We start from the raw sequence: 25,018 nt of genomic DNA on the forward strand, positions 1-25,018 counted from the left end.
GTGTGTTATCTACCTGATTCACAAACATTACATGTAATGGGATGTCTTTTGTGAACGATTATGTCATATTAGAGTTCTTAAGGTATTTGCGGAGGATTCACGTATTTAGATAAAAATAATATTTTATTCACATCAGAGCTAAGGGTATCCCTGAATGACTTACTTGGGATTTCGTGATATGGCATTTCTAGGCAGCGGCTTGGCTTGGCCCCTGGCATTGCTAAAGTCCATGGGCGACGGTAACCACTCACCATCAGGTGGGCCGTATGCTCGTCTGCCTACAAGGACCATAAAAAAAATCGTAGTTTTCATTGTTCGTTGTTAGAGTCTAAAATAAGTAGGAGGATGGTTTACCATTACCTTGTAAGCTTAGGTTTGAGAATATCAATGCCTTTGAGCAACGGTAACAGTTTACCGTCAGTTAAACAATATTGTCTACGTTGGGGTCACAAAAAGATCATGTCATTGTGTATCCTTTAAATGAATTGTATATGTGTATTGGCAAAAGAAAATTGACGAAAAATGTGCGGACTACATTATTAAAATGAAGTAAAAAGTCGAAACCTCTCAGATTCTCTTACTCCGCACTATCTTGTCATCAAATTATGGGCTGTTTAAATTTTTAAGTCCCTGCCACGTCAGGAATTGAGTTTGAAATCAATTATAAAATTCCATATGCACAGATAAAAAGTTTTAACAGAATGAGTCCGTAAAAATCTGGGATAAAGAAAAATATTTGTATACAACCGTATTCTTCTTTTATATTAAGATAAATTATATTGCGCGATTGCTATGTTCCGTGATGTGTATTTTTATAATATTACATACAAATTTAATAAATCAATAAAATAATAGGTTTTATTCTTCTTCTTAATCTCTCTTGTCTTCATTTTCATCCGAATCTGAGCTACGTTTTTTATTTATTGTATAGACGGGTTAAACAATTTACGGTTCATATGGTGTTAAGTGGTTACCGAAGCCCATCGATATCATCACTAAGTGAAAGCCACCAAGCTAAAGAAACGAAGTATAAGTCCCAAGTGCATACGGATCTTCCACCCTTCAAACCGGAAGTGTGTTTAAAACGATTAGGATATGACTTCTGAAAACTGTTCACGGCGAGATAATAAAAAAGAGCGGAAAAATAAATACCAAAAAAATGAAATAAAAATTCAAAAAAAAAAAACGGTGATGCGCTATGATAGGCGGGCCATAAATAAAATTAAAAAGCAAAACTGTTATGAAGCGTTTCAGTGGGAGCGTTGCCTTTATTTTCTCGTGTATCATGTCTTCCGCAAGCCATGGACGCGCAGAAATTAAGAATTTAGGGGTTTGAACGCAGTGACAGGATGCAGCGGGAAATTATTACTTCAGTTTACTTTATGTATTTCATATCGAAGCTTACTATAATAATAGGACACGCGTAGTATAATATGTTTTTTTATTTTTCGTTATTTAAAATTCACGTCTTATACAATCGTCCTTTTCACTACAACTTGACAAATAATATGCAGTCACCATTGTTGTATACGTTGCCGAGTCGATTAATTAATTAATAGCATTAATGACCATGGTATTCGATATGGATAAGAATAGAAATAAGTTTTTTTTTTACGTTGCTAACACTAACCCTGGCAAGAACAGTGCTTCGCAGAATCTACCACCGGATCGGAAACGCGACCCACTGAGAAGATCCGGCGAGAAAATCGGTGGGCTGTGTCTGTGGGTTAATTTACTCGCCGAGCCCTTCGTCGCAAAGCGTCGGTTTCAACGAGAACGATGACCGGCGCTTTAGGTACCTAAAGGCACCGTTAGTGGATCGGAAGGATCCGAAATGACGTGTTTTGGGCGACGTCGACTGTTATCATTCGGTCCGCACGATTGGGAATGTAGGTAGAAATCAGATAGCGGTTCCGGTGAATGAAAATTGAACTTTGAAGTTTATAAACGTGCTTATAATATGTACTGGTAGGACGTATTGAGACAACATCCATCATTCTGAGTATTTTCAGCTTGGAGCAGTTATGCTTTCTTCAAATTATGTCAAATTAAAGCTTCTTCCTCAAGTTTCAAGGTAGCTGACGGCGTTGATGTCGTGATATCTGTAAAATCCGGTGACAACTGAACAACAGGTTGGTAATAATAAAAATAGAATATCCTTCGAGAAAGCGGGTAAAAAATACTAAGTTAGATAACTCATATTTTTAGTTACCTTTCTCACCTGGTACCTGCCCAGGTGTCACAGGGCAAGCTCCACAAGTAGGCTGGTATTTAAAGTATACTAGACGCTACTAAGTCGTGAATGTTTCATCCATGTCAAAATAAGTTATGTCAGAACGCTCTGGGATCTTGGACTAATTGTTTTTTGTGGAGTTTTGGATTGACATTTTGTATGCCTTTATGTACAGACATATTTTTATATTAACGGTAGACTGCCACTAGATTATGTTCCCGGACTTGCTGATGTCTTCGAGCGATATTGATCACTGACCACTTCTCTTGGACCGTGTTCTCGAAGATAACAAAAATAAACTTTTTAGAGAAAACTAATTTGTTTTGACAAACGTTTAAATTCGATATCCGCTATCACTTATTTAATGCATTAGCTGCCTTGTTATGTTTTCCGTGTTGAATTTTATTAAAACGGTACATTTCTGTATAGTCGGCTATGAATTTATCGTAAATTGGAAGTGAGTTAATAAAGACAATAACTTCAAGGTGTATCTGACACGGTGTCGGGTTGCGACACACCAAGACACACCTTGACCCAGATGTGACCGTGCTCGACTTACGTCTCCGAACTACTGTTTTATATACGCTGAATTAGTTTTAGTTTTAAATATAACGTGTGCCTTTAAATAAATAAACTTAGGAATACTTTATCTATAATTACTACATAGTATAAAACAATGTCGCTTTCTCTGTCCCTATATCCCTATGTATGCTTAAATCTTTAAAACTACGCAACGGATTTTGATGCGGTTTTTTTTAATAGATAGAATGATTGAAGAGGAAGGTTTATATGTATAATAACATCCATTAAATAGTGGAAAAATCAATAATAAATTATAGTTTCCGAAGCGAAGCGAGGGCGGGTCGCTAGTAATATTATAAAGCTGAAGATTTTGTTTGTTTGAACGCGCTAACCTCAGGAACTACTGGTCCGATTTGAAAAATTATTTCAGTGTTAGATAACCCATTTATTGAGGAAGGCTATATATAGGCTATATAACATCACGGTAAGACCAATACAAGTGGAGTACCAATAAAGAATGTTTCAAAATAGAGGTTTAAATGGCTCCTTAACATTCTATAATTCAAAAATATTGTCACTTTCTACGTAATAAAGTGGGGGGTAAAATTTAGCGTTATGCCAAAGTAACTATTTCACGCGGACGGAGTCGCGGGCAAAAGCTAGTTTTATAATAAAACCAATAAATATGCCGCCCTATATATGTATATTGCAACCTATAAAAAACAGTAATAATAAAGGAAATTATTATTTTTATGTTATTTTTATTTATAACTTCATATACTAGAAACTATAAAGGCAGACTTAATGCCATAGGCATTCTATAACAGTCTACCTTAGGGGAGTGCAGAGATGAATCTTGGTAGGTGTAGTGTGAAGGTGATATTACATAAACATATGTGTATATATAACGTACATAATATTTATAGATACAAATACTCAAGTCGTCGTGGCTGAAAGGATAAGACGTCCGGTGCATTCGTATGTAGCGATGCACCGGTGTTCGAATCCCGCAGGCGGGTACCAATTTTTCTAATGAAATATGTACTCAACAAATGTTCACGATTGACTTCCACGGTGAAGGAATAACATCGTGTAATAAAAATCAAACCCGCAAAATTATAATTTGCGTAATGACTGGTGGTAGGACCTCTTGTGAGTCCGCGCGGATAGGTACCACCGCCCTGCTTATTTCTGCCGTGAAGCAGTAATGCGTTTCGGTTTGAAGGGTGGGGTAGCCGTTGTAACTATACTGAGATTTTAGAACTTGTATCTCAAGGTGGGTGGCGCGTCTACGTTGTAGATGTCTATGGGCTCCAGTAACCACTTAACATCAGGTGGGCTGTGAGCTCGTCTACCCATCTACGCAATAAAAAAGAGAAGAAGAGAAAAACTCGTACTTAAATAAATAGATATACATAAATATATAGATATACATATATATACACATATAATTATTCGTAGACGAATCAAAATAAAATTTATCCCATTACCCAAATCTTCATATTATTCAAAACTTTCAATTCACTTCAAAACAGTATTAAAAATATTATACTTTGATAGCCGTTACAGTAAAGAGCGCAATAAGCATAGTAAAAATACAATTTTTTTTATTTAATATAGTAAGTCGTATAATAAAAAAAAATCCCGTTATCTTTTAATAAGATTTCTTAAACAGAATATCAAGCTAGGCTTACCTTTATTACAATTACGTATACAGTTTAATTTCGCTTTTTATTTTATTAATATTATTTCCGTCGTGTCGGATACTTTACAGTTTTCATGGTCGCCACGGACGTCTGTTTTCGTCCAGATAGAACGGTAAAAATAGTTTTAATTATGTCTACAACTCATGAAAACCGTAGATCTTATCTTATACCTTTAAACGAGCAATTCTTGTATATTAAAATACATATATAATCTGAATCTCGGAAACGGCTCCAACGATTTTCATAAAATTTAGTATACAAGGGATTTCGGGGGCGATAAATCGATCTAGCTACGATTTATTTTCAGAAAATGTTGTTTTATTCGTGTTTTCAATAACAAATCTTCCCGACATCTATTGGCGAATAATAATACTATTTTTCTTAATTGAGGGCAACGAACCGCTTTAAAGACACAACAAGATGGCGTTATCAAAAAAAAAAACGAGCAAAGCTCGGTCATCGTTTAGTATTACCGTACAAGTACAGCTTAGAGATAGCTAACAACATCAGGCGGTTAGAATGCTTAAAAACTAAACGCGCAGTCGTCCAGTGACCATGAAAATGTTTAGTATTGGAATCGTCGGAAATATTATACTGTCATCAAAAAAAACCTAGGGATTAAAGCATAGAAGTAGGTTTGCTTTATGAATGTTTGTAGGAAAAGGGTGATTGAGTAAATTGTAGGAGAACAGTTTTGTTAATAATTATAATCTCTCTCTCTTCACACTTCACACACAAGTCTGGTCATTGATAATCACGGATCTACAAAAAATATGGTATAATATGAAAAAAACGTACGCAACATTAAATCCTCAATGTTTTCAAATTAAACGATAATCACCGTATAAAATCAGTGGGAATATCATTGACAACGAACCAGTAATAACGCCTTTATCGCTAATAAAACACATGTATATTTTCTTTATTTATTTTTTATGTGGAGGTTTTTGTTCGTGTTTTTAGAACGTAGTTTATGGAACGTTCGATTATAATTTTTATTGTCGTAAAAATGACCAGATCGAATCGTGACGTTATTATAAATAACTAGCTGTACCCGTCCGCTTCGCTGGGCATTAAAAATTAACATTATTATTTCTCACCCCCACCACAAATATTCTCATCATTAACGCTCCCGCAACTGGTGCAAGGAGTCCAACACTCATATAAATATTAGCTTATCCATTAAGTACATGTATTTTCTACATGGATACCAAGTTTCAAGTCAATCGGATGCATAGTTCAGTAGTTATAACGGAACATCCGTAAAAACCACTGTAGATTTATATATTAGTATAGATATGTACGAGAGTCCGTCTGCGTATTCATACGTGCACAACGTTTACTGCAAACGAAGCTGAGATTTCACTCAGACGACCATCTCAACGTAAATCGGGAATCTGAAGCCACAAATATCGTAAAATGAATTCGACCATTCGTCTCGGGACATAAGGTCGAATTTTAGATTTATTATTTTTTGTTTAAAACGGCTATCCCACTATTCAGATTAATACGTATGACGGCTTCGAGCTAAAAATTGACAGGCCTCATGAAATTCGGCCGCGGTCCGTTGTAAATAAACGATTATCGGTAAATTTATGAAAAATACCGACTTGTTGTTGGACGTGTTAAAACTAGTCGCGTTTGATTTTTTTTTTATGACTGAAGGATTACTGGTGGCCCGGATGCCTTTCCAGTTTCACCAGGACAGGTGGGCGAGCAAAGGCTCAGCCAGGAGGGACGCGTTTGATATTTCGTATATTGACGTTAAACATAAAAACCTTCTATAATGTGCCAACATTCATACAAAAATTTAAATCAATTAAGATATAATTGAAGAGGTGAAAGGCTATTTGGTTTAAACGACATTTCTTTTTATTTATTTTATTTATTTATTTATTTATTTATGTACACACAAAAAGAAGACAGTACAGAGTAATAGAAAAATTATGTACAAAGGCACTGCTTATTTCTTTAAGAAATCTCATCCAACAGACCTGCGAGAGGATTGTGAGAATAATAATTAAAAGTGATGAGTGTGTGTAGAACAGCTAAAATAACAAATACAACATGAGAATTATAGTAATGCACATACACATAGCACATAGCCATACACATAGCATTTCTCTCAATACGTGACATTTATCTTTATAATTAAAGGTCAATTTTATTTGGTATTACGAGTAGTATCAACAATTCGATGTTGTTAAATGAACTTCAAATAAGTTTACCCCATTCATGTAGCTTAAGAAGCTTTTTATTATGATATCCAAATTTTAAACTTTAAGTGGCCCCCCTGTAAAGTTGCAAAAATTTCGCTTAAACCAAATAGCCATTCGCTTCTCGATATAGAAACGCGCGAGTTTCTTTGATGACGAACAAACAGACATAAATATTTTTGTGTATCAGATTAGTTTCACTCAACGCGCATCCATCGGTTACAAACATATTTTATTAAGAAGAATCGTGCTGTGTACATCCTTGACATTCAGTTCGTACGTACCCAGGATATTACGCGACCTCCCGAACAAACCGGTAATTTACATTTGAAATTGGAATTAAGGGTCCTTATTGTTACTTGGGTCTGCGTATTCGGTCCTTTACGGTATTAAACATTGATAATGACTCTATCCCTTGTGACAATTAGAGACCGACTCGAAGTATTCGTAAACCGTAAGACGTTTTGCTGATATTTCGTCTTGAGGTTTTACGGTTTTTTGGTCTTATTGTCTCGTTTGCTCTGGTCTGATTTTACTGGTTGGCGAGTTAATGTTTTTCTAATTTAGAATAATTTTTCAATTGTTACGTCTCTATTTTTTTTAATTGAAAACCTCTTTAGGAAATCAAATACGATGTCATATGTAATTAAGAATATTGTTTGTCGTATATCTTTATTGTTGTACATAGGCGAGCTTACGGCTCATCGTGTAATAAATGATTACTGGAGCCTATGGGTATCACTACGTGAATGAATAAATTGAATGAATGAATTGAAAAAAAAACAGTAGATTGAAATAAAACATATAGTAGTTATAAGTATCGCTCCAAGAACCTTTATTTTATTTTATTGTATTGATGGTTAAACGAGCTCACAGTCCGCCTGGTGTTAAGTGGTTACCGGAGCCCATATACATCTATAACGTAAATGCCGCCACCCACCTTGAGATAGGAGTTCTGACGTCTCAGTATAGTTACAACGGCTGCCCCACCCTTCAGACCGAAACGCATTACTGCTTCACGGCTGAAATAGGCAGGGCGGTGGTACCCACCCGTGCGGACTCACAAGACGTCCTACCACCAGTAAATACGCAAATTATAATTCGTACTACACACGTATTATAATCTTGAATATCTACTATTCCACTTAACCTTGTTTGTTTCAAGGAAAGAAAACCAATAGTGCGTATTAAATGCGTAATCAAAAGTTTTCATAAATACGTAATGCATTCGTTCATTCATCTGTTTGTCCTATATTCATCTGTAAGCATATTTCATGTCGACCTCGGCCGCGTTTCTCGGGACACCGATATGAGCTATCGCCCCCGGGGGACGGACGAGAATTGATTCTGACGCCAATCGGGAAAAATGAACAACCCATGCGATATATCCACTGAGGATGCTAGATTAAATTCCCGACTTCGCGCCCGTTGCGTATTTAGAAACAATTTTCTTATCATTTGGGAAACATGTTAATGATGTTAATAAAATAAAATAAAATAAATATAAATATAAATAAATATTTACTAACAATCACGCCACGTTAACTGGTCCCGTGATAAGTTCGTAAAGAACTTGTGTTACAGGTACCAGATAACGGATATAAATGTAAGATTTTTATTATACACATACATATATTTAATAGACATCCATAACTCTGGAAAATACATTTATATTTATCATACAAATATCTTCCCTTGGCGGGATTCGAACCCGCGACTCTCTTGTGTAGTGACCATGTCACTTACCACTACACCAGACAAAAAAAAAGAATTTTATAACTCTATAAGATGATGTAATTTCCAAATATCTTCTTTCAACAAATATGTAGGTATTTTATTTTTTCATGTATTCGTTCTTTGCATTCAGACGTCTTTTTTAATCGACTTCAAAAAAAATTAGGAGGTTCTTGATTCGGATGTTTTATGTGTGTTAGTTACCACAGAGCTTTTTTCTAAGTGAAGCGAATCGATTTTGATGATACATATTTATAATAATTTGACAGCCAGAGCATCTCGTGTGGACATATTTAAGTTTTGTCGTGATCTGACGAGCAGTTTTTTATTTAGATATCCATATTAATGAATGTTCAATTGACTCTGACTACATTGATGATATACTCATTTTATTTGTTGGGATTTAATTTTGTAAAAATAATTTTTTTTATTTTTATTTGTTAATAATTATGATTTAATTGTATTAAAATTCGTAATCGATAATGATATATATGTGTACATACATAAAAAAAATCGACTGCTGGCGTAAATACGTGCGTAGTGAGCCCCGCGGTCGCGTACGTGTCGTCTCGCGCGTCGAGCCAGAGTCCAAGAGTACAATTTATTGCTATTTGACTCTGGACCCGTGTTAAGAGAGGCCGTCCACGGTCGCCGGTCGGGGTCCTATGTATTTCATGAGATTTTATTTTTATCGTCTCGTCTTACTGGGGTCTTAGTTCGTTGAGAATATCACTTAAACGAATTACGTTGTAGTTCATCGATAGATATGCGCTTTCTTTTTTTTATTGAACGCGCCATTTTTGATGCTAAACTAAATGACGTGTTTATTTCGCGAATTGATTTATTTGGAAAGTTGATTTGATAGTGTTATTTTATATTTTTGTGCTGTTTTATATTAAAATCTGCTGCAATCGAAGCAGAGTGGTTGTCTAGAATCACTACGTTCACCGTTCAGCCTTGGCTTCAAGAAGTTGAATATTTTCGTAGTCTTCGAGATCTTGCCCTTTTTTAAGGAAGCTTATTTATGATATCAATCTATATATTAATACGTGAACCAAAAACTTTGTACCCCTTTTTACGAAAATTGCGCGGACGGAGAAGTATGAAATTTCCCACACTTATAGAGAATATAGAGAAAGAGTGAAAAATACTAATATTTTTTTTAAATTATGCATTAAGAATACATTAAATCAATTAAAAAAACATTACACACACACTACCTTGTATTTGACATACACACATATATACTCTTTGTTTACCTATTGTCAAACTTTTGTTATTGCAGTGAAATTGAGAATAGGTTATTATTGTTTATCTTTAATATTATTTATCTATAGTGTAGTCTTGGCGAAGTCTGTGATTATAGAAATATAATAATAGTCTTTGACAATAGAATCATAATAGTGTACAAACTTATAATTTTAATTAACTATAGTTGAATTTCGACTACCCGGGAACCCTTCGATCAATAATACCGGGAACCACTAAAATAAAAGTAGTAAAAATAAAAACTCATTCGACGTATTAGATATCCGAGTTGTTTTAAGAACAATAAAATTATCTCTCTGTCCGTGTCAAAAACAACGAAAAACAATCGGTTTTTACAATCATGAACATAAACAAAGATAACTTATTAGAAATAATTGGCTTCTGAACAGGCAGGCAGGCGGTCATGATCACGCTCGCAAACGTTTCACGTAATATTCTTTTTGCGTGTAATATGATAATGGCTTTGACGGTGGTTCGTACAGTAACAGTCGTAAGTCGGGTGTAGGATTCAGTCTGCATACAAAAAGCGTTGGCTGATCGACCGTTGCTGACTGGGCGCCAGGCGGATATCACGCTTTCAAAATATGTTTGCATTTAAATTTTCAGTTCATTATTTGAATTCGTTTTGGAATACAATTAATGTCATCTATATATTAATACGTGAAGCAAAAACTTTGTATCCCTTTTTACGGAAATTGCGCGGACGGAGGAGTATGAAATGTTCCACACTTATAGAGAATATAGAGAAGAAGTGCACAATGCTAATATTTTTTTTAAAGAATGCATAAAAGATACATTAAATCAGTAAAGAAAACATTACACACACTACATACCATGTATTTGACGCACACACGCATGTATACTATTTATTGTCAAACTTTTGTTCTTGACGTCTGTTGTCAAATTGAGATTAAATATTGTTTGTCTTTGTTAATATTTTTTATAGTGTAGTATTGGCGAAATTTGTGATTATAGAAGTATAAAATACAATCATAATAGTGTACAAACTTAAAATTCCAATTAATTATAGTCGAATTTCGACTACTACGGGACCTCTAGTTAAACTTATTACAGATTTAAATATATTTCGTTTGTGTATTTATTGTGCGTCTTTATCGAAATTACACTTTAATATTGGTAAATAGAAATGATGGTTGGAAACATTTGTAGTGTTTGGATTCAACATCAGGCTCTTCTGTACCTATGCAACTATAATAAAAAGAGATATTCTTCATTTAATGGCATCAAACTAGAATTTTCTCTTCTGTTAAAGGCGCCGGAATAACAAACTAGACAAGACAAAGTCGTCAGAAAAAAAAAAAAATTTTTTTTTACAATTTTGTGACTCCGGTCTGGACAATCGCACAATTCAGTCAAAATCACTATACAAAATATATTTCCAACGGATTATCGTATTATCTCGTAGGTATTTTCTTCTTTGAAGTGGGCTTCACAACTTTGAATCAAATATGAAATGTTATCGTCAAGTAATTTAAACGTTATCCAACCTCACTGTTTTTTTCCCGATCCGATGATAGGTTTGTTTTATTTATTTATTATAGCTGACCCGGCAGACTTCGTAGTGCCTCAATCGATAAATAAAAGACCGACACATCAAAGGGAAAACAAAATTGTTATTTTTATTTAATTCCGAGCATTTTCATATTTATCTACCTTTTAAACCTTCTCTGGACTTCCACAAATAATTCAAGACCAAAATTAGCCAAATCGGTTCAGCCGTTCTCGAGTTTTAGCGAGACTAACGAACAACAATTCATTTTTATACTACTATTATTATATTATATTATTTTTACTATCACAACTTGACACATGACTTCCTTGTTTCATTGCCAATGCCGAGTGCAGAATTTAAATAAATACACACCTTGTGTATAATTTTTAAGTTAATTAACCTTTGTAAGGAAATGTTTTTAACTTGATTTTGATTGCAAATAAAAAAATTGAATAATATTACTGTGAGCTAGAAGTCTGTCTACCTACTCATACAGGATGGGATACCATTGCACAATTGAGACTTCGGCACGTCTTGATACCATCAGCTCCAACTATGTATTTCATTTTTAACTATGTATTATTTTTGTATTGGTGGTAGGACCTCTTGTGAGTCCGCGCGGGTAGGTAGCACCGCCTTATCTATTTCTGCCGTGAAGCAGTAATGTATTTCGGTCTGAAGGGTAGAGCAGCCGTTGTAACTATACTGAGATCCTAGAACTTATATCTCAAGGTGGGTGGCGCATTTACGTTGTAGATGCCTATGGGCTCCAGTAAGCACTTACACACCAGGTGGGCGGGCTGTGACCTCGTCCACACCTCTAAGTAATAAAAAAAATTACTGCAAGAAATTAATAAAAACTACCCTCCTATTTTGTTTTTTCAATAGAATCCCTTGAACAACTTACGCTTACGTTTTTTTTACGAGGGACAAGAATATAAAAACATATTTCACTCCTTATAATCCCGAAGGGCATGAAATATGTTAGGGACGCTGTATCAGTACGTGTAAGTGCGTATAAGGAACCTAGTTATTTATCGTTTCGCCGACCTAAAGTCATTGCTATGGTACTAAGTTAATACTTTGGAAAAATATTCAGACTACCCTCCGCGGGAATGACGTGACGACATGTTATTTTTACAGTATAGTGCTTTCTTCGGTTTTCGCATGTCGTGCACATAATTGAAGCTACCAGTAAAGACAGGAAACTGCTTACCTGGTTGAGAATTATTTTCAAATCCCGTGTAAGGGATGATGGCATTTCGTTTCGTTTGAGAAGCCGCGGAGAGGAGTAATAAAAAAACAAACCCGCAAAATTATAATTTGCGTAATTACTGGTGGTAGGACCTCTTGTGAGACCGCGCGGGTGGGTACCGCCACCCTGCCTATTTCTGCCGTGAAGCAGTAATGCGTTTCGGTCTGAAAAGCAGGGCAGCCGTTGTAACTATACCGAGATCTTAGCACTTATATCTCAAGGTGGGTGGCGCATTTACGTTGTAGATGTCTATGGGCTCCAGTAAGCAATTAAACACCAGGTAGGCTGTGAGATCGTCCACCCATCTAAGCATTAAAAAAAATGTCGATTTCTCTCTTCGATCTTCTTACTAAGGCGTCGGAGTATCTAGTAGACTCTGGGAAAGACGAATACGAAGATACTGACAATGAATCTATTCCTAACAGACCTAAAATACTGAAATATACATTAACAAACAACAAAACTATCCAGCGCTTAATAACAGAAATCGAAATAATTACTTCAGTACGCCGCGTAGGGCACCGGTGACCTACATATCAGTTAACGTGTTAACTAGTGTGTTCGCGGTCTAAAAACGCCGAAAATTCAAAAATAATAAACGCAAAGTTATTTAAAACAGTGACCTGACAACGATATTTCGAATCGTGTGGTATAAAGAGGTTTGCTTTAGCTACATTATTCTTACTATCGAGAGAGGAAACATGGAATATATTTGAATCAAATAAACATACATCTACCAATAAATAACCTATGTTTAATGCATTTTTATTGCTAAGAAAATCGGTCAAGCTCACGACCCACCTGGTGTTAAATGTTGTCGGAACTCGTAGCCGAACTCTAAGATGGTCATCGATGCTAATAAATTAAAGTTTTTTTCAATTATAACATCTATATATATAAAAATGAATTGCTGTTCGTTAGTCTCGCTAAAACTCGAGAACGGCTGAACCGATTTAGCTAATTTTGGTCTTGAATTATTTGTGGAAGTCCAGAAAAGGTTTAAAGGGTAGATAAATTTGAAAATGCTCGGAATTAAGTAAAAATAACAATTTTGTTTTCTCTTTGATGTGTCCCCCGTCAGACGGATTCCTTTTGTTTGTTTTAAGTTTATTTTATACAAAAGTTTAGGTCTTTTATTTATCGATAGCGACCCGCCCTCGCTTCGCTTCGGAAACATTAAAACACACATGAAACCAAAAAAAAAAAAAAAATTAAAAATAGTAAGTAGCCTATGTTCATCAGGGACAATGTCGCCTTCTAATGGAAAAAGAATTTTTCAAATCGGTCTAGTAGTTTCGGAGCCTATTCGAAACAAACAAATAAACAAATCTTTCCTCTTTATAATATTAGTATAGAGTTTTAAGTTTATTTTATACAAAAGTTTAGGTCTTTTATTTTTCGATAGCGACCCGCCGTCGCTTCGCTTCGGAAACATTAAAACACACATGAAACCAAAAAAAAAAAAAAATTTTAAAAAGTAGCCTATGTTCATCAGGGACAATGTCGCCTTCTAATGGAAAAAGAATTTTTCAAATCGGTCCAGTAGTTTCGGAGCCTATTCGAAACAAACAAACAAACAAATCTTTCCTCTTTATAATATTAAGTATAGATTGAGGCACTACGAAGTCTGCCGGGTCAGCTAGTTTTAAATAAAAGACTCGCGTGTCTAAATGCAAACGCATAAAATACGTTATCTTCGCGTTTTTATCTATCGATTTGAATGTATAGAGACGGGGGGGCATTGAATGGTAATGAATTCTGAATGTGTGTTGTCCAGTGGAGTTGAGTTTTTCGTTTTAGATTTTTCTACGGTTCGATAAACATAGCGAATGCTTCAAGTATGCTTTCTTTTTATTGCCTTTGTAGGCAGACGAGCATACGGCCCACCTGATGGAAAGTGGTCATCGTCGCTCATGGACGTCAGCAATGCCAGGGGCAGAGCCAAGCCGCTGCCTAAACCTTTTTTTTTTTTTTTAACGCTGGGGAATCCCTTTACGGATACCCGGTCGAGTGGGGTAATAGACCGGGTTATGTCGGCCTCCGGCGCCTCCAGAGAAGAAGAGGGAGAAGAGGAAGACTAAAGTCCTCTTCTTCCACTCCCTACCGGGAGACTACGCCTTGAGTAAGGCGCGCGAGTCGCTGCGCGGCGTCTACCACGCAGGACCCGCCCCGCAAAACCAACTACCGACTAAACCCCATCGAGCTCCACCACTCCGACTCCACGAAACCTGTATAACTTAAGTTTGGAATTGAATTAAAGTAAGCGTAAACCTAATAGATATATTTGAAAATATACTTCAATTAAAAACATCGATTAACTTGACTAAAAAGTAGAACACGCAAAAACAAAATTTATTTTATCAGTGTAATGCGTACTACGATTTACGTTAGACACAAACAGTGAAGTAAGTGTGCAAGAACTAAAACTAATTATCATCGACTAATAAGTTTGTGTAGGATGTCAAACGGCTAGTGCTGATATGTATTAAGTCCTTAAGCCTTTTAGTGCGGAGCTTATTAAGCACATATTTTGCAGAAATTATAAAATATTTTATGAAAAAAAGTACCTTAAAAGTAATTTAATTAAAAAAAATTAAGTCAATGCTAAATACGCAAAATATTTTTAATGGTTATTTATAAATGTTATTAACTTATTAAAAAAGTTATATATGCATGCGACGTCCATATAGGTCGATACCTAATTTTTATAATCAAACTGCGCAATCGTCGGTATTTCGACGCTCCATACATTATACGCATTCATAGAGAATCGATCTATCGACGGTTCGCGCTCAAAGGGCTAAGCGGAAAGTTCGTTCAAACAGAATTTAGCCTGCGGCTAATTAACTGTTGAAGTTAAACTTAATTAAAGAAATTTACATTCAGATTCCTCACCTCTTTATTGGTGATGAGAAAGAAAAACATTTACATTTTATAATTTATTTGTGAGCTATTAATTAACCATAATGAATATGATCAATATTAGTGCAATACTTTTTGGTTTATGCTCTAATGAACATAAATACAAAGAGATATAGATGAATATAATAATAACCTGTGATTTGGGATCAATGCACGTAAAATCCATATAGCATTTTCTCATCTGGTCTATAGAATAGATAGAAGTGTTGTTGTGAATGTATTGTAAAGTTTTGCTAAAATACCGAGAAAAGCCTCATCGCAATCGCATTGATTTGCTTTTCGGTAAAATTACGAAACATTAATAGGACTGTTTTCCAATATGTCAATCTAAAAAAAAAAAAATTAAAATAAAAAATAATCAAATAAAATTACTATTAACTACCACTGCTTACTACTACTGAAGTTATTTTACTACTTATTTACTTATGTGTAACGAACAGGCGAGAATATCAGAACAGTTAGTGTATTGAATGAAAAATACACTGCTCAATGTTTTCTCGACTGTTTCTCAATTCGCTACTTAGAGTTTTTATCAATATGAAGTTGAGATCGATAATCGTATGATGTGTTTCGGCATAAGATTATGGCGGCTGCATTTTTCGAGAAACTTCCTCCCGCGTAAAATTCTTCAATTAACTTAGCGTTAATGCGCAATTTAAATTGATTGGCGATCGAAATATTGCACTTAAACGCGGTGAGTTTTGTATGTGTGTATGTATGTGCGTGTTTGTGTGCATGTGTGTGTATCTGTTTTCGCAGTCGTAGGTAAGCATTGCTCGGGCACACGTGTCAATGGCCGGAGTTAAACGTCATTGGCCGGCCGTAGCCATTGTTCCTTGCACCTACTAACTACTAAGCCAAATAATAATAATAATAAAAAATGACAAAAGAAAAAAAAAGATCTTCCAGTGTGTCGTAACCTGTTATCGTCGAGATAAATTTTCGTAGATTAGATTTACAAAAAAAAAGAAGAGGAAACGTTCTATGAAATGTTTATGTAAAAACATTTTTAATTATATTATGTATTATTACGAAAGAAATCAAAATTTTTACCTCAAGCACCGGTCACCGTCCTCGCCGAACCCGTCGCTTACGACGAAGGACTCGACGAGTAAATTAACCCATAGGCACAGCTCACTGAGTTTCTCGCTGGATCTTCTCAGTGGTTCGCGCTTCCAATCCGGTGGTAGAATCTGCGAAGCACTGCTCTTGCTAGGGTCAGTGCTAGCAACACTCCGGTTTGAGCCCCGTGAGCTCACCAACACGTCAAGGCGAAGCTGAAATAGCCTTTCAAGGCTATCAGTATAGGTAGGTTTAAAAAAAATTAAATAAAAGGCCCACCTGATGGCGAATTTCGCAATTTTTTTTACTACCCAAGCATGTTTGCAAGTGCTAGCAAATTTTAAGATAAAATTTAATATGGAACCGGAATATTTTGAACGTTGTCATCTTCTAAGAAACAATAAAGGCTACTGGACACTGTGTTTGAACTCGAAGAACTAACTGTTCTTCTGATTCACATCTGTATGTGGATTTTATTTTCTTTAATCACACACATACATCTTTTTAGCGAGATAAAATATTGTCTAAAATCTTTTCAACGCTAGAACTAAACGTAATTTTATTTTTTATATCAAGTAAATAAATTTTATGTTTAGTTATTATTGACACAATTTAGACATTGAAAAGCTTTCAAATCGTGTCATTAAGACTTAAAATAAAAAAATTAAGAACACCCATTAAGATAACATATATTTATTTCACTTAATAAACCCACAAAGTTTCAATCATAATAGAATAATCGAAAGAAAAACCCGAGAGTAACATCGACTGTGAAGATTATCGAGATACTTTTTGGCTCACTAATCCGATAAGGAGATCGGATTGCACCAATAAGATACTGTGGGCGTGAATTCTGGGGTTCGCGAACGCCGAATATCGAATTTGCGAGTTCGAAATTTGACGCTGAATCGATTTTTCAATGTTTGACGTTCAGTTTTACACTAGGGAACTATGTTATTATCAATTCATATCTTATTCCAATTATATTCCTAACAAAAATAGGTCATCTATAATTGAATTGAGTTTAAATTGATCAAAGTTTATATACCGAAACAATATATCGTAGATTTAATGTATTTCTACTATCTTCTTAATTTAGTATTTGAAAACATTTGTATATCGAGATTGTAGAGTTTAACGGTTACATTACATTTGTATTATATATTGTCCGTAGACCAAGAGCATGGATGATAAAATCATTGAAACGCTATCCAATAAAAAACAACGTTCGGATCATTTGAAGTTTAAATAATTGTAATGAATAACATAATAAAACTTCCAGAACCTTTCGTCAAGTGACGTACGTAATTTATCTAAATAATAAAGGAACGCTTAAAGTACGTATTGACTTAAATTATACTTTCGTAGTGAGAATAATTTCCCAAATCTCTATTAAAAACTAATACAAATAGTATTTTGAATGAATTAATTCAATTTACAAATTCTCAGTTTCACGATTGAATATTTGATTAAGCAGTAAAGTTATCTTTAATCGTGTCAAAAATACGAGAAGACGAGAAAAATACCATGAAATGAAGTTGATATAGATCGATCCAGCCACGATGGAAGGTCTAGATTAAGACAAGAAACGACTTCATAAGCCGCCGTAATGTGGCGTTTCATAGCGAAATGAGATTCACTTATGATCGAAATCTTGTTAGCTGATAGCCATGGACGTAATAAAAGACATTTAAGTGCTAGTCATTCTTGAGTATTTTTGGAATAACGACAGTTCTCTCGGAACTATGGCGATACGAACAAAGCTTATAATAACGACAAAATAATTTTGGTTTTTTTTTATTAATGACCAGATTCTGAATTGGTTTGGTAATAAAAAATACATGACAGATAAATATTTAACGTACAGAATGACAAAAATTATTGGAATAAAAATAACTAAACAAAGGAAAAGAATTAATAATTTCAAAGATTCCAGATTTAACTTTTTGTACGAACTTTAGACTTGGCTGGATAACCGCGGGTAAACGTCTCCTTTGTTATATAGTGATTGAGAAGTCGCCTATTCCATCCCCGTGATATTTGTGAAGTTACGTATCGTGATGCAAGGCTTTATTTATTGCACACATCACATCACATCGCATCATATAAATCACGGCACATCTGGTGTTAATGCTTATCGAATACCATAGACAATATAATCGCCTCACGTCCGTTGCCTCGATTGAGTTTTCTCACTGTCGAGGGTAGGAGGTGGGTTATTGAGTAACAGGTTTCAGTTGGTTCATTTCCAACATACCTGGCTCACTTCCATAGAAGTGTGGAGGGGAAAACTCGGCAATTTCCATCAGAAAAAATAAATGGTGGTGGTAATATCAACCTATGCTCATAATGTAATTCTGATGCTGACAGTCTCTGAGACTAGAAATAAGTTTTTTTGTTTATAAACAAAATTGTACTGGTGTTATTGAAGCGTGTTCCATTAGATCATATTACATCAATATCCGTATTAGAGAGGTTATAAACCGTAATGGAAATAGTAAATTGACCAATCACAATACTCGCAGGCTACCGCGTGCGTGTCTGTAATTGAATGTAGAACTGCCGAGATGCGCATGCTGGAACCATAGATTCGAAGATCTGATGCGTTTGATTGCGTTTCCCTTTTATTAACCGACTTCAAGAAAGGAGGAGGTTCTCAATTCGACTGTGTGTTTCTTTATGTTTGTTACATCATAACTTTTGACTGGGTGAATCGATTTTGATGATTATTTTTTTATTAGAAAACTGACGCTTCTCGTGTGGTCCCATTTCAATTTAGTCCAATTCTGATAATGGTATCCATGAGAAAAAAATATAAGTCTTAAATTTGCATTAAGTATGTGCGCGACAAAAAGATGAACAACTCAATAACTCAATATCACGGCAACCGATTTCGATGATTATTGTTTTTAGTGTATATTAATTTGATTTGGAATATCTCTTTTTTTCTATTTGAAGTCAGTTTTTGTTAAAGCATGTCTATTTACAATTATTTTTTACTACAAGGACATATAGAATCAAAGCATCGATTTAACAGTCCTTGTATTAAATTTTCTTTTAATAAAAATGGGTAGAGCCGTGGTCTTGTCTGTTACTGCTTCGAAGTGATCACGTGTTTCGTTGTGATATCTGCGGGCTCTGTGTATCACTTAATGCCAATCGGGCCGTGAGTCCGTGAGTCTGTGAAATAAAACGGCGGCTTAACCGTTTGACTGCCGTGTAGTGTAGTGTAGTGTCACTGGTGTTCTATACGGCGCACTGAAGTAATTATGTCGATTTATTTCCGGAATATTCAATAGACAGTCCGAAGATACTGAGAATAAATCTATTTCTAAGACACCTAAGTGTCTAAAACGTACATTAACAAACAAAAGAAGGCGAAGTTAGACAATTTAGGCGCTTAGTAACAGTAATCAACATAATTACTTCAGTGCGCCGCGTAGGACACCGGTGACCTACACGGCAGTCAACGTGTTAAAGAAAAGGGCCGACTTAATTGACTCGTATCACAAATTAAGCTCATTTAAAAGACGGTCTTATTAAAACAATAAGAAGGTCTTATTTATTCTGTCCGCTTACAACAATCACATACACTACTGAATTTATCTAAAGTAATAAGGCTTAAATCAATTTGTAGTGTAAACCTTTTAGTTTGGCGCACGTAAACATCTGTCTATACAAGAAAGTTAACGCCTCTATAATGTTCACGTTGTGGACTACGGTAACACTTTAATAGTTTTATTATGTATAACTTGGCTGTGCATTCGTTTATTTATCCCTACATAGTATAAAACAAAGTCGCTTTCTCTGTCCCTATATCCCTATGTATGCTTAAATCTTTAAAACTACGCAACGGATTTCGATGCGGTTTTTTTGAATAGATTGAGTGATTGAAGAGGAAGGTTTATATGTATAATAACATCCATTAAATAGTGGAGAAATCAATAATAAATTACAGTTTCCGAGGCGAAGCGAGGGCGGGTCGCTAGTATACTAATAAAGCAAGATAAACATAGATTACAACAAACTATTACAACTCTTAATAAATCGAATATAAATAATAATCGTGTTAATTAGCGTAATGTAATAAATATATGCCGCGAAGAAATCCTGCGCACCGGCTTCAAAAGTCGGACGATTTATCAAACAATTGAGTCTTCGATCCTATGTCTCAAGCTAGACAGTGGCTTTCAAAGTTGTGATATCCACGGGGACCACTTAAAATGAGATGGTATTTGTTTTAGCTAAAAAAAAACCAGAATATTTTTTTTTAATTATTATACAATAGTAAATTAGACGGTACTTAGCATAATTTTTAAATGTCGACGATAAATGAATTTTATGTGTCAGTGACCGCAATATGTGTGGAGTATTTGAAATCTCGGAGGCTATGCAACATAATTAAAATAAAATCCGAGATTAAACTGGAAAAGTAGTTTTAATTATGTCGAGAAAATCGAGGAAAATACTGCGCTTCGTTGAACTAAAGAAAGGATTACTGGTGTATTTATTTGGACGGTCACTTTGTGGACCGGTGAGCGATCTAGGTATCCTAAATTGGACTCCTTTGTCCCGATCGCAATCTCCATAAAGCAGCTAAACACCTAGCCGAGATTCCCCTTCGCGGGGTCCCGCGAGGTGGATTCGGGTGGCAGTCCTCCCGCCTCCACGTAAAGGCGGTTTCCCACCGGAGCTCAGTCTGATGCGAAGCACTAATATGTAAAGGATATCTTTAACTCATCACTCGGTCAGAATGGGTTAAAATATTTAGCGATCTCATTATTTTATGTAAGGTCATTCGTCGCTCTCACATATTTTATTTATACGCTCCAGAATTAAGCCTGATCATTGAATTATGAATTACGGGTTATATATTCATCGAACTGAGAACTACAAAATCGAGCTCTTCCATGATAATATTGAACGACAAAATATAACTTGTGTACTTTTGCGTTGAAATATGGCCTTCATAAAATTTGTATTCTCGTCGTGTTCAGCGCGATGTCGACACGAAATAACCTCCCAAGTTATATAAAGAGTTAGGCACCTTATGATTCCGGAACGCAGCCGCGCCGAGGTGAGGCATTTTATTAATTCTTAAAAACCTCGGAAATACTCTGTCGACAATAATTACTTTGGCGTCTAAGGTGCGATTGAATCATATTGAAAAGTTTTATGCAAAATTACAGGACGTCACGTGATTTATAAATTCTTAGTACTTTGTAACTGTGACTACTATTCTTAAGAATTCGCCAAATATTCGTTAGCTTTACATTTGATAGTACTGATTTCTTACTATGATTACTATTCTCAAGAATACGCTAAATATTCGTTAGCTTTACATTTGATAGTACTGATTTGTTACTATGACTACTATTCTTAAGAACACGCCAAATATTCGTTAGCTCTACATTTGATAGTACTGATTTGTTACTACGACTACTATTCTTAAGAATACGCCAAGTATTCGTTAGCCCTAAATTTGATTTTACTGATTTGTTACTATGACTACTATTCTTAAGAATACGCCAAATATTCGTTAGCTCTACATTTGATAGTACTGATTTGTTACTATGACTACTATTCGTAAGAATACGCCAAGTATTCGTTAGCTTTACATTTGATAGTACTGATTTGTTACTATGACTACTATTCTTAAGAATACGCCAAATATTCGTTAGCTCTACATTTGACAGAACTGATTTGTTACTATGACTACTATTCTTAAGAATACGCCAAATATTCGTTAGCTCTACATTTGATAGTACTGATTTGTTACTATGACTACTATTCTTAAGAATACGCCAAATATTCGTTAGCTCTACATTTGATAGTACTGATTTGTTACTATGACTACTATTCTTAAGAATACGCCAAATATTTGTTAGCTTTACATTTGATATTAACTGAAACTACTGTTGAATAAAATATTATTCCGATAATAACCACTCAGAGGACTGACTGATAAATAATATTACAAAAAAAATATGATAATATCGTTTTTATTATCATGTCATTTAAGTATTATTGGAGATATTACGTGTAATTTTTTACTTTTTATTGCATAGATGGGTGGACGAGCTCACAGCCCACTTGGTGTTAAGTGGTTACCGGAGCCCATGGACATCTACAACGTAAATGCGGCCACTCACCGTGAGATATGAGTTCTGAAGTTTCAGAATAGTTAAAACGGCTGCCTCACCTTTCAAACTGAAACGCATTACTGCTTCACGACAGAAATAGGCAGGGTGGTGGTACCTACCCGCGCGGACTCACATGAGGCCCTACCACCAGTAATAATAATATAATTATATATTAATAATATCATATTAATATAAGTGTTTATTTTTGAACCAGGTCCACCGTCGAGGAGGGAGAGCGAGTTTAAGAAGCCAGCTCACACTATGGTGGCACCGCAAAATGGTCGCGTTCACCATCGGCCGCACCCTTACAACAAGGTACATAGTCTATAATTACCATAGTATATAATAAAATATGGCGATGTTTGTCTATCAAAGTCACGATTGCGGAAGACCCTCGCCGACTGCATCCTTGTAGCAATTAAGTACGTATTCAAAATAAATCGCGACTCCCTCCCCCTGGGGTGTTTGCAAATACTAAGACTAGTGGCTAGTAATACCGACTACTGTTTCCTATACGTAATGTTATGGATGTTGTTGTTTAAGATATTTACTATTCGGCTATTGTTGTTTTTTTGTGTAACAAAGAAACAAACCTTTGAAGAGCTACTTATAAAATCTTAGTGTTTCTTCTCCATCTTATAGTAGACTAGCGGCCCGCTCCGGCTTTGCTCGGGTCTTTAACAAAAATTTCAACGATATTTGACGTTGTATTATTTTTTTAAATAAAAGAACACTTATTGCGGCATAACTATAATAGTTAGACATATGCTGTCGCGACACTTTTTGTAAATAATATTGTGTTCTACAAAGTCAATAGTACATTATTTTATTCTATCATCAATAGTTTTCGCAAGGCACTCGATGTAAAGCATATTTTAGGTAATTTTTTACACCTTCGGTTACATTATTGGAGTTTTAGTAAAGTCCCTAATTTTTTCAAAAAATATTATAGCCTATGTCACTCGGGAATTGTGTAGCTTTCAGTGAAATAATTTTTCAAATCGGTTCAGTAGTTTGGGAGCCTATTCAATACAAACAAACAAACAAATCTTTCCTCTTTATAATATTAGTATAGATTTAAAGTAGTCAAACTCGCCTCGCTGTGCTGGCCGATCTTTGATTTGATTTTGATCCGATCGCTAACAAAATTCACAGGGACGCTCGCTAGACTAATCTGAAAATTTCTTGAATATTTCATCGAAATTGGTCCAGCCGTTTCAGAGTCTATAGGGAACATACACACATTGACTTTTGTTAATTTTATTAATTCAATTATAAAAAAAAGAACACAATATTCCTAACCTAAAAGTACATGTTATTATCCGCAACATGCTTCGTCAGATTACAGAAATAAAGTTATCAGCAACATGCTTCGTCAAAATTGACTTGTATATGTGTAGATTTGAAATATTCTGAGGAATTGTTGCGGTCTAAATTCAACAGAACATATCAGTGGCAAATGCTTAGAGGACCAATGGGTATTGTGTGTAAAAGAAAAACTCTCATTTAAAAATAAACAAAGAACTTTTCTTTATTAAAATGGTTTATATAAAGCTTGTTCACGTCTTACGACTTAATATAAAATATGTTCTTTTAAAACTTCAATACTCTAGTGGGATTCTCGGCGGAGTGTAGTAAAGTGGTTTTCTATAGAAATAGTTATACTAATTTATTGTGAATTGGCCTACTTTAGTTGAAGCGATCAACGTAGAATTACGTGTATGGATTCTGCTTAGAATAACCGTAGAATAGTCGACAGGAAATGGCTTGGGAAAATTTGAAATTAAACAAGTACGTTTCAAACTTAAATAATAATAATAATAATATTTATTCAAGCCTCTTAAAATACAAACACGTACCACAATTCTTAACACTAGTATAATAATATACATTCACTGTACTAGTGTCGGATGATCTATGCCCAGGTTCAAATTTCGAAACAAATTATTCTCAAGCGAATACAAATGTAGCTTGGCGTGTCCACAAAAAGGTGATTTTTTTTATTGCCCTTGTAGGCAGACGAGCATACGGCCCACCTGATGGTGAGTGGTTACCGTCGCCCATGGACTTCAGCAATGCCAGGGGCAGAGCCAAGCCGCTGCCTATCGCTTGATTACGATATAATGTTAAGATCTATTAAAAATCTACCCCACAAAATATTTACATAAATTTGCGTATTTACGAAGAATATTATGTAGTTACCTGTGCGTATTTCTGCTGTGGAGCAGTTATACGCTCCGGTCTCCCAAATTGGAAAAACACAGACAGAATAAATACAATTGAAGCTTAGTGTCCCAATTTATTTGGCAATAACGTTAAACTCGTATGTGCGCTTAAACCGGTTAAGCGAATTTGTCTACATCAGCAATTTAAATTATTTGTAAAATAAGTTGTTTTGCTATCAAACACCTTTCTTTTCCTCCAGAAAAAAACATTAATTTAA

The 25,018-nt window shown here is 35.1% G+C and overlaps 1 protein-coding gene across 6 annotated transcripts in view; it reads left to right on the top strand.

Moving 5' to 3' along the window:
• The window catches only part of lilli (AF4/FMR2 family member lilliputian), a 313,418-nt gene that overhangs the window by 220,880 nt on the left and 67,520 nt on the right, over positions 1-25,018 (top strand). For all 6 annotated transcript variants that reach the window (XM_089740009.1, XM_089740006.1, XM_028173976.2 and 3 more), the window contains one exon: positions 22,790-22,890. In XM_089740009.1, coding sequence (XP_089596135.1) covers positions 22,790-22,890 — 101 coding nt within the window. The remainder of the gene's footprint in view (positions 1-22,789; positions 22,891-25,018) is intronic.

This window comes from Bombyx mandarina, chromosome A1 (genome assembly GCF_030267445.1).
Source record: "Bombyx mandarina strain Sakado chromosome A1, ASM3026744v2".
NCBI classification, from domain to species: domain Eukaryota; kingdom Metazoa; phylum Arthropoda; class Insecta; order Lepidoptera; family Bombycidae; genus Bombyx; species Bombyx mandarina.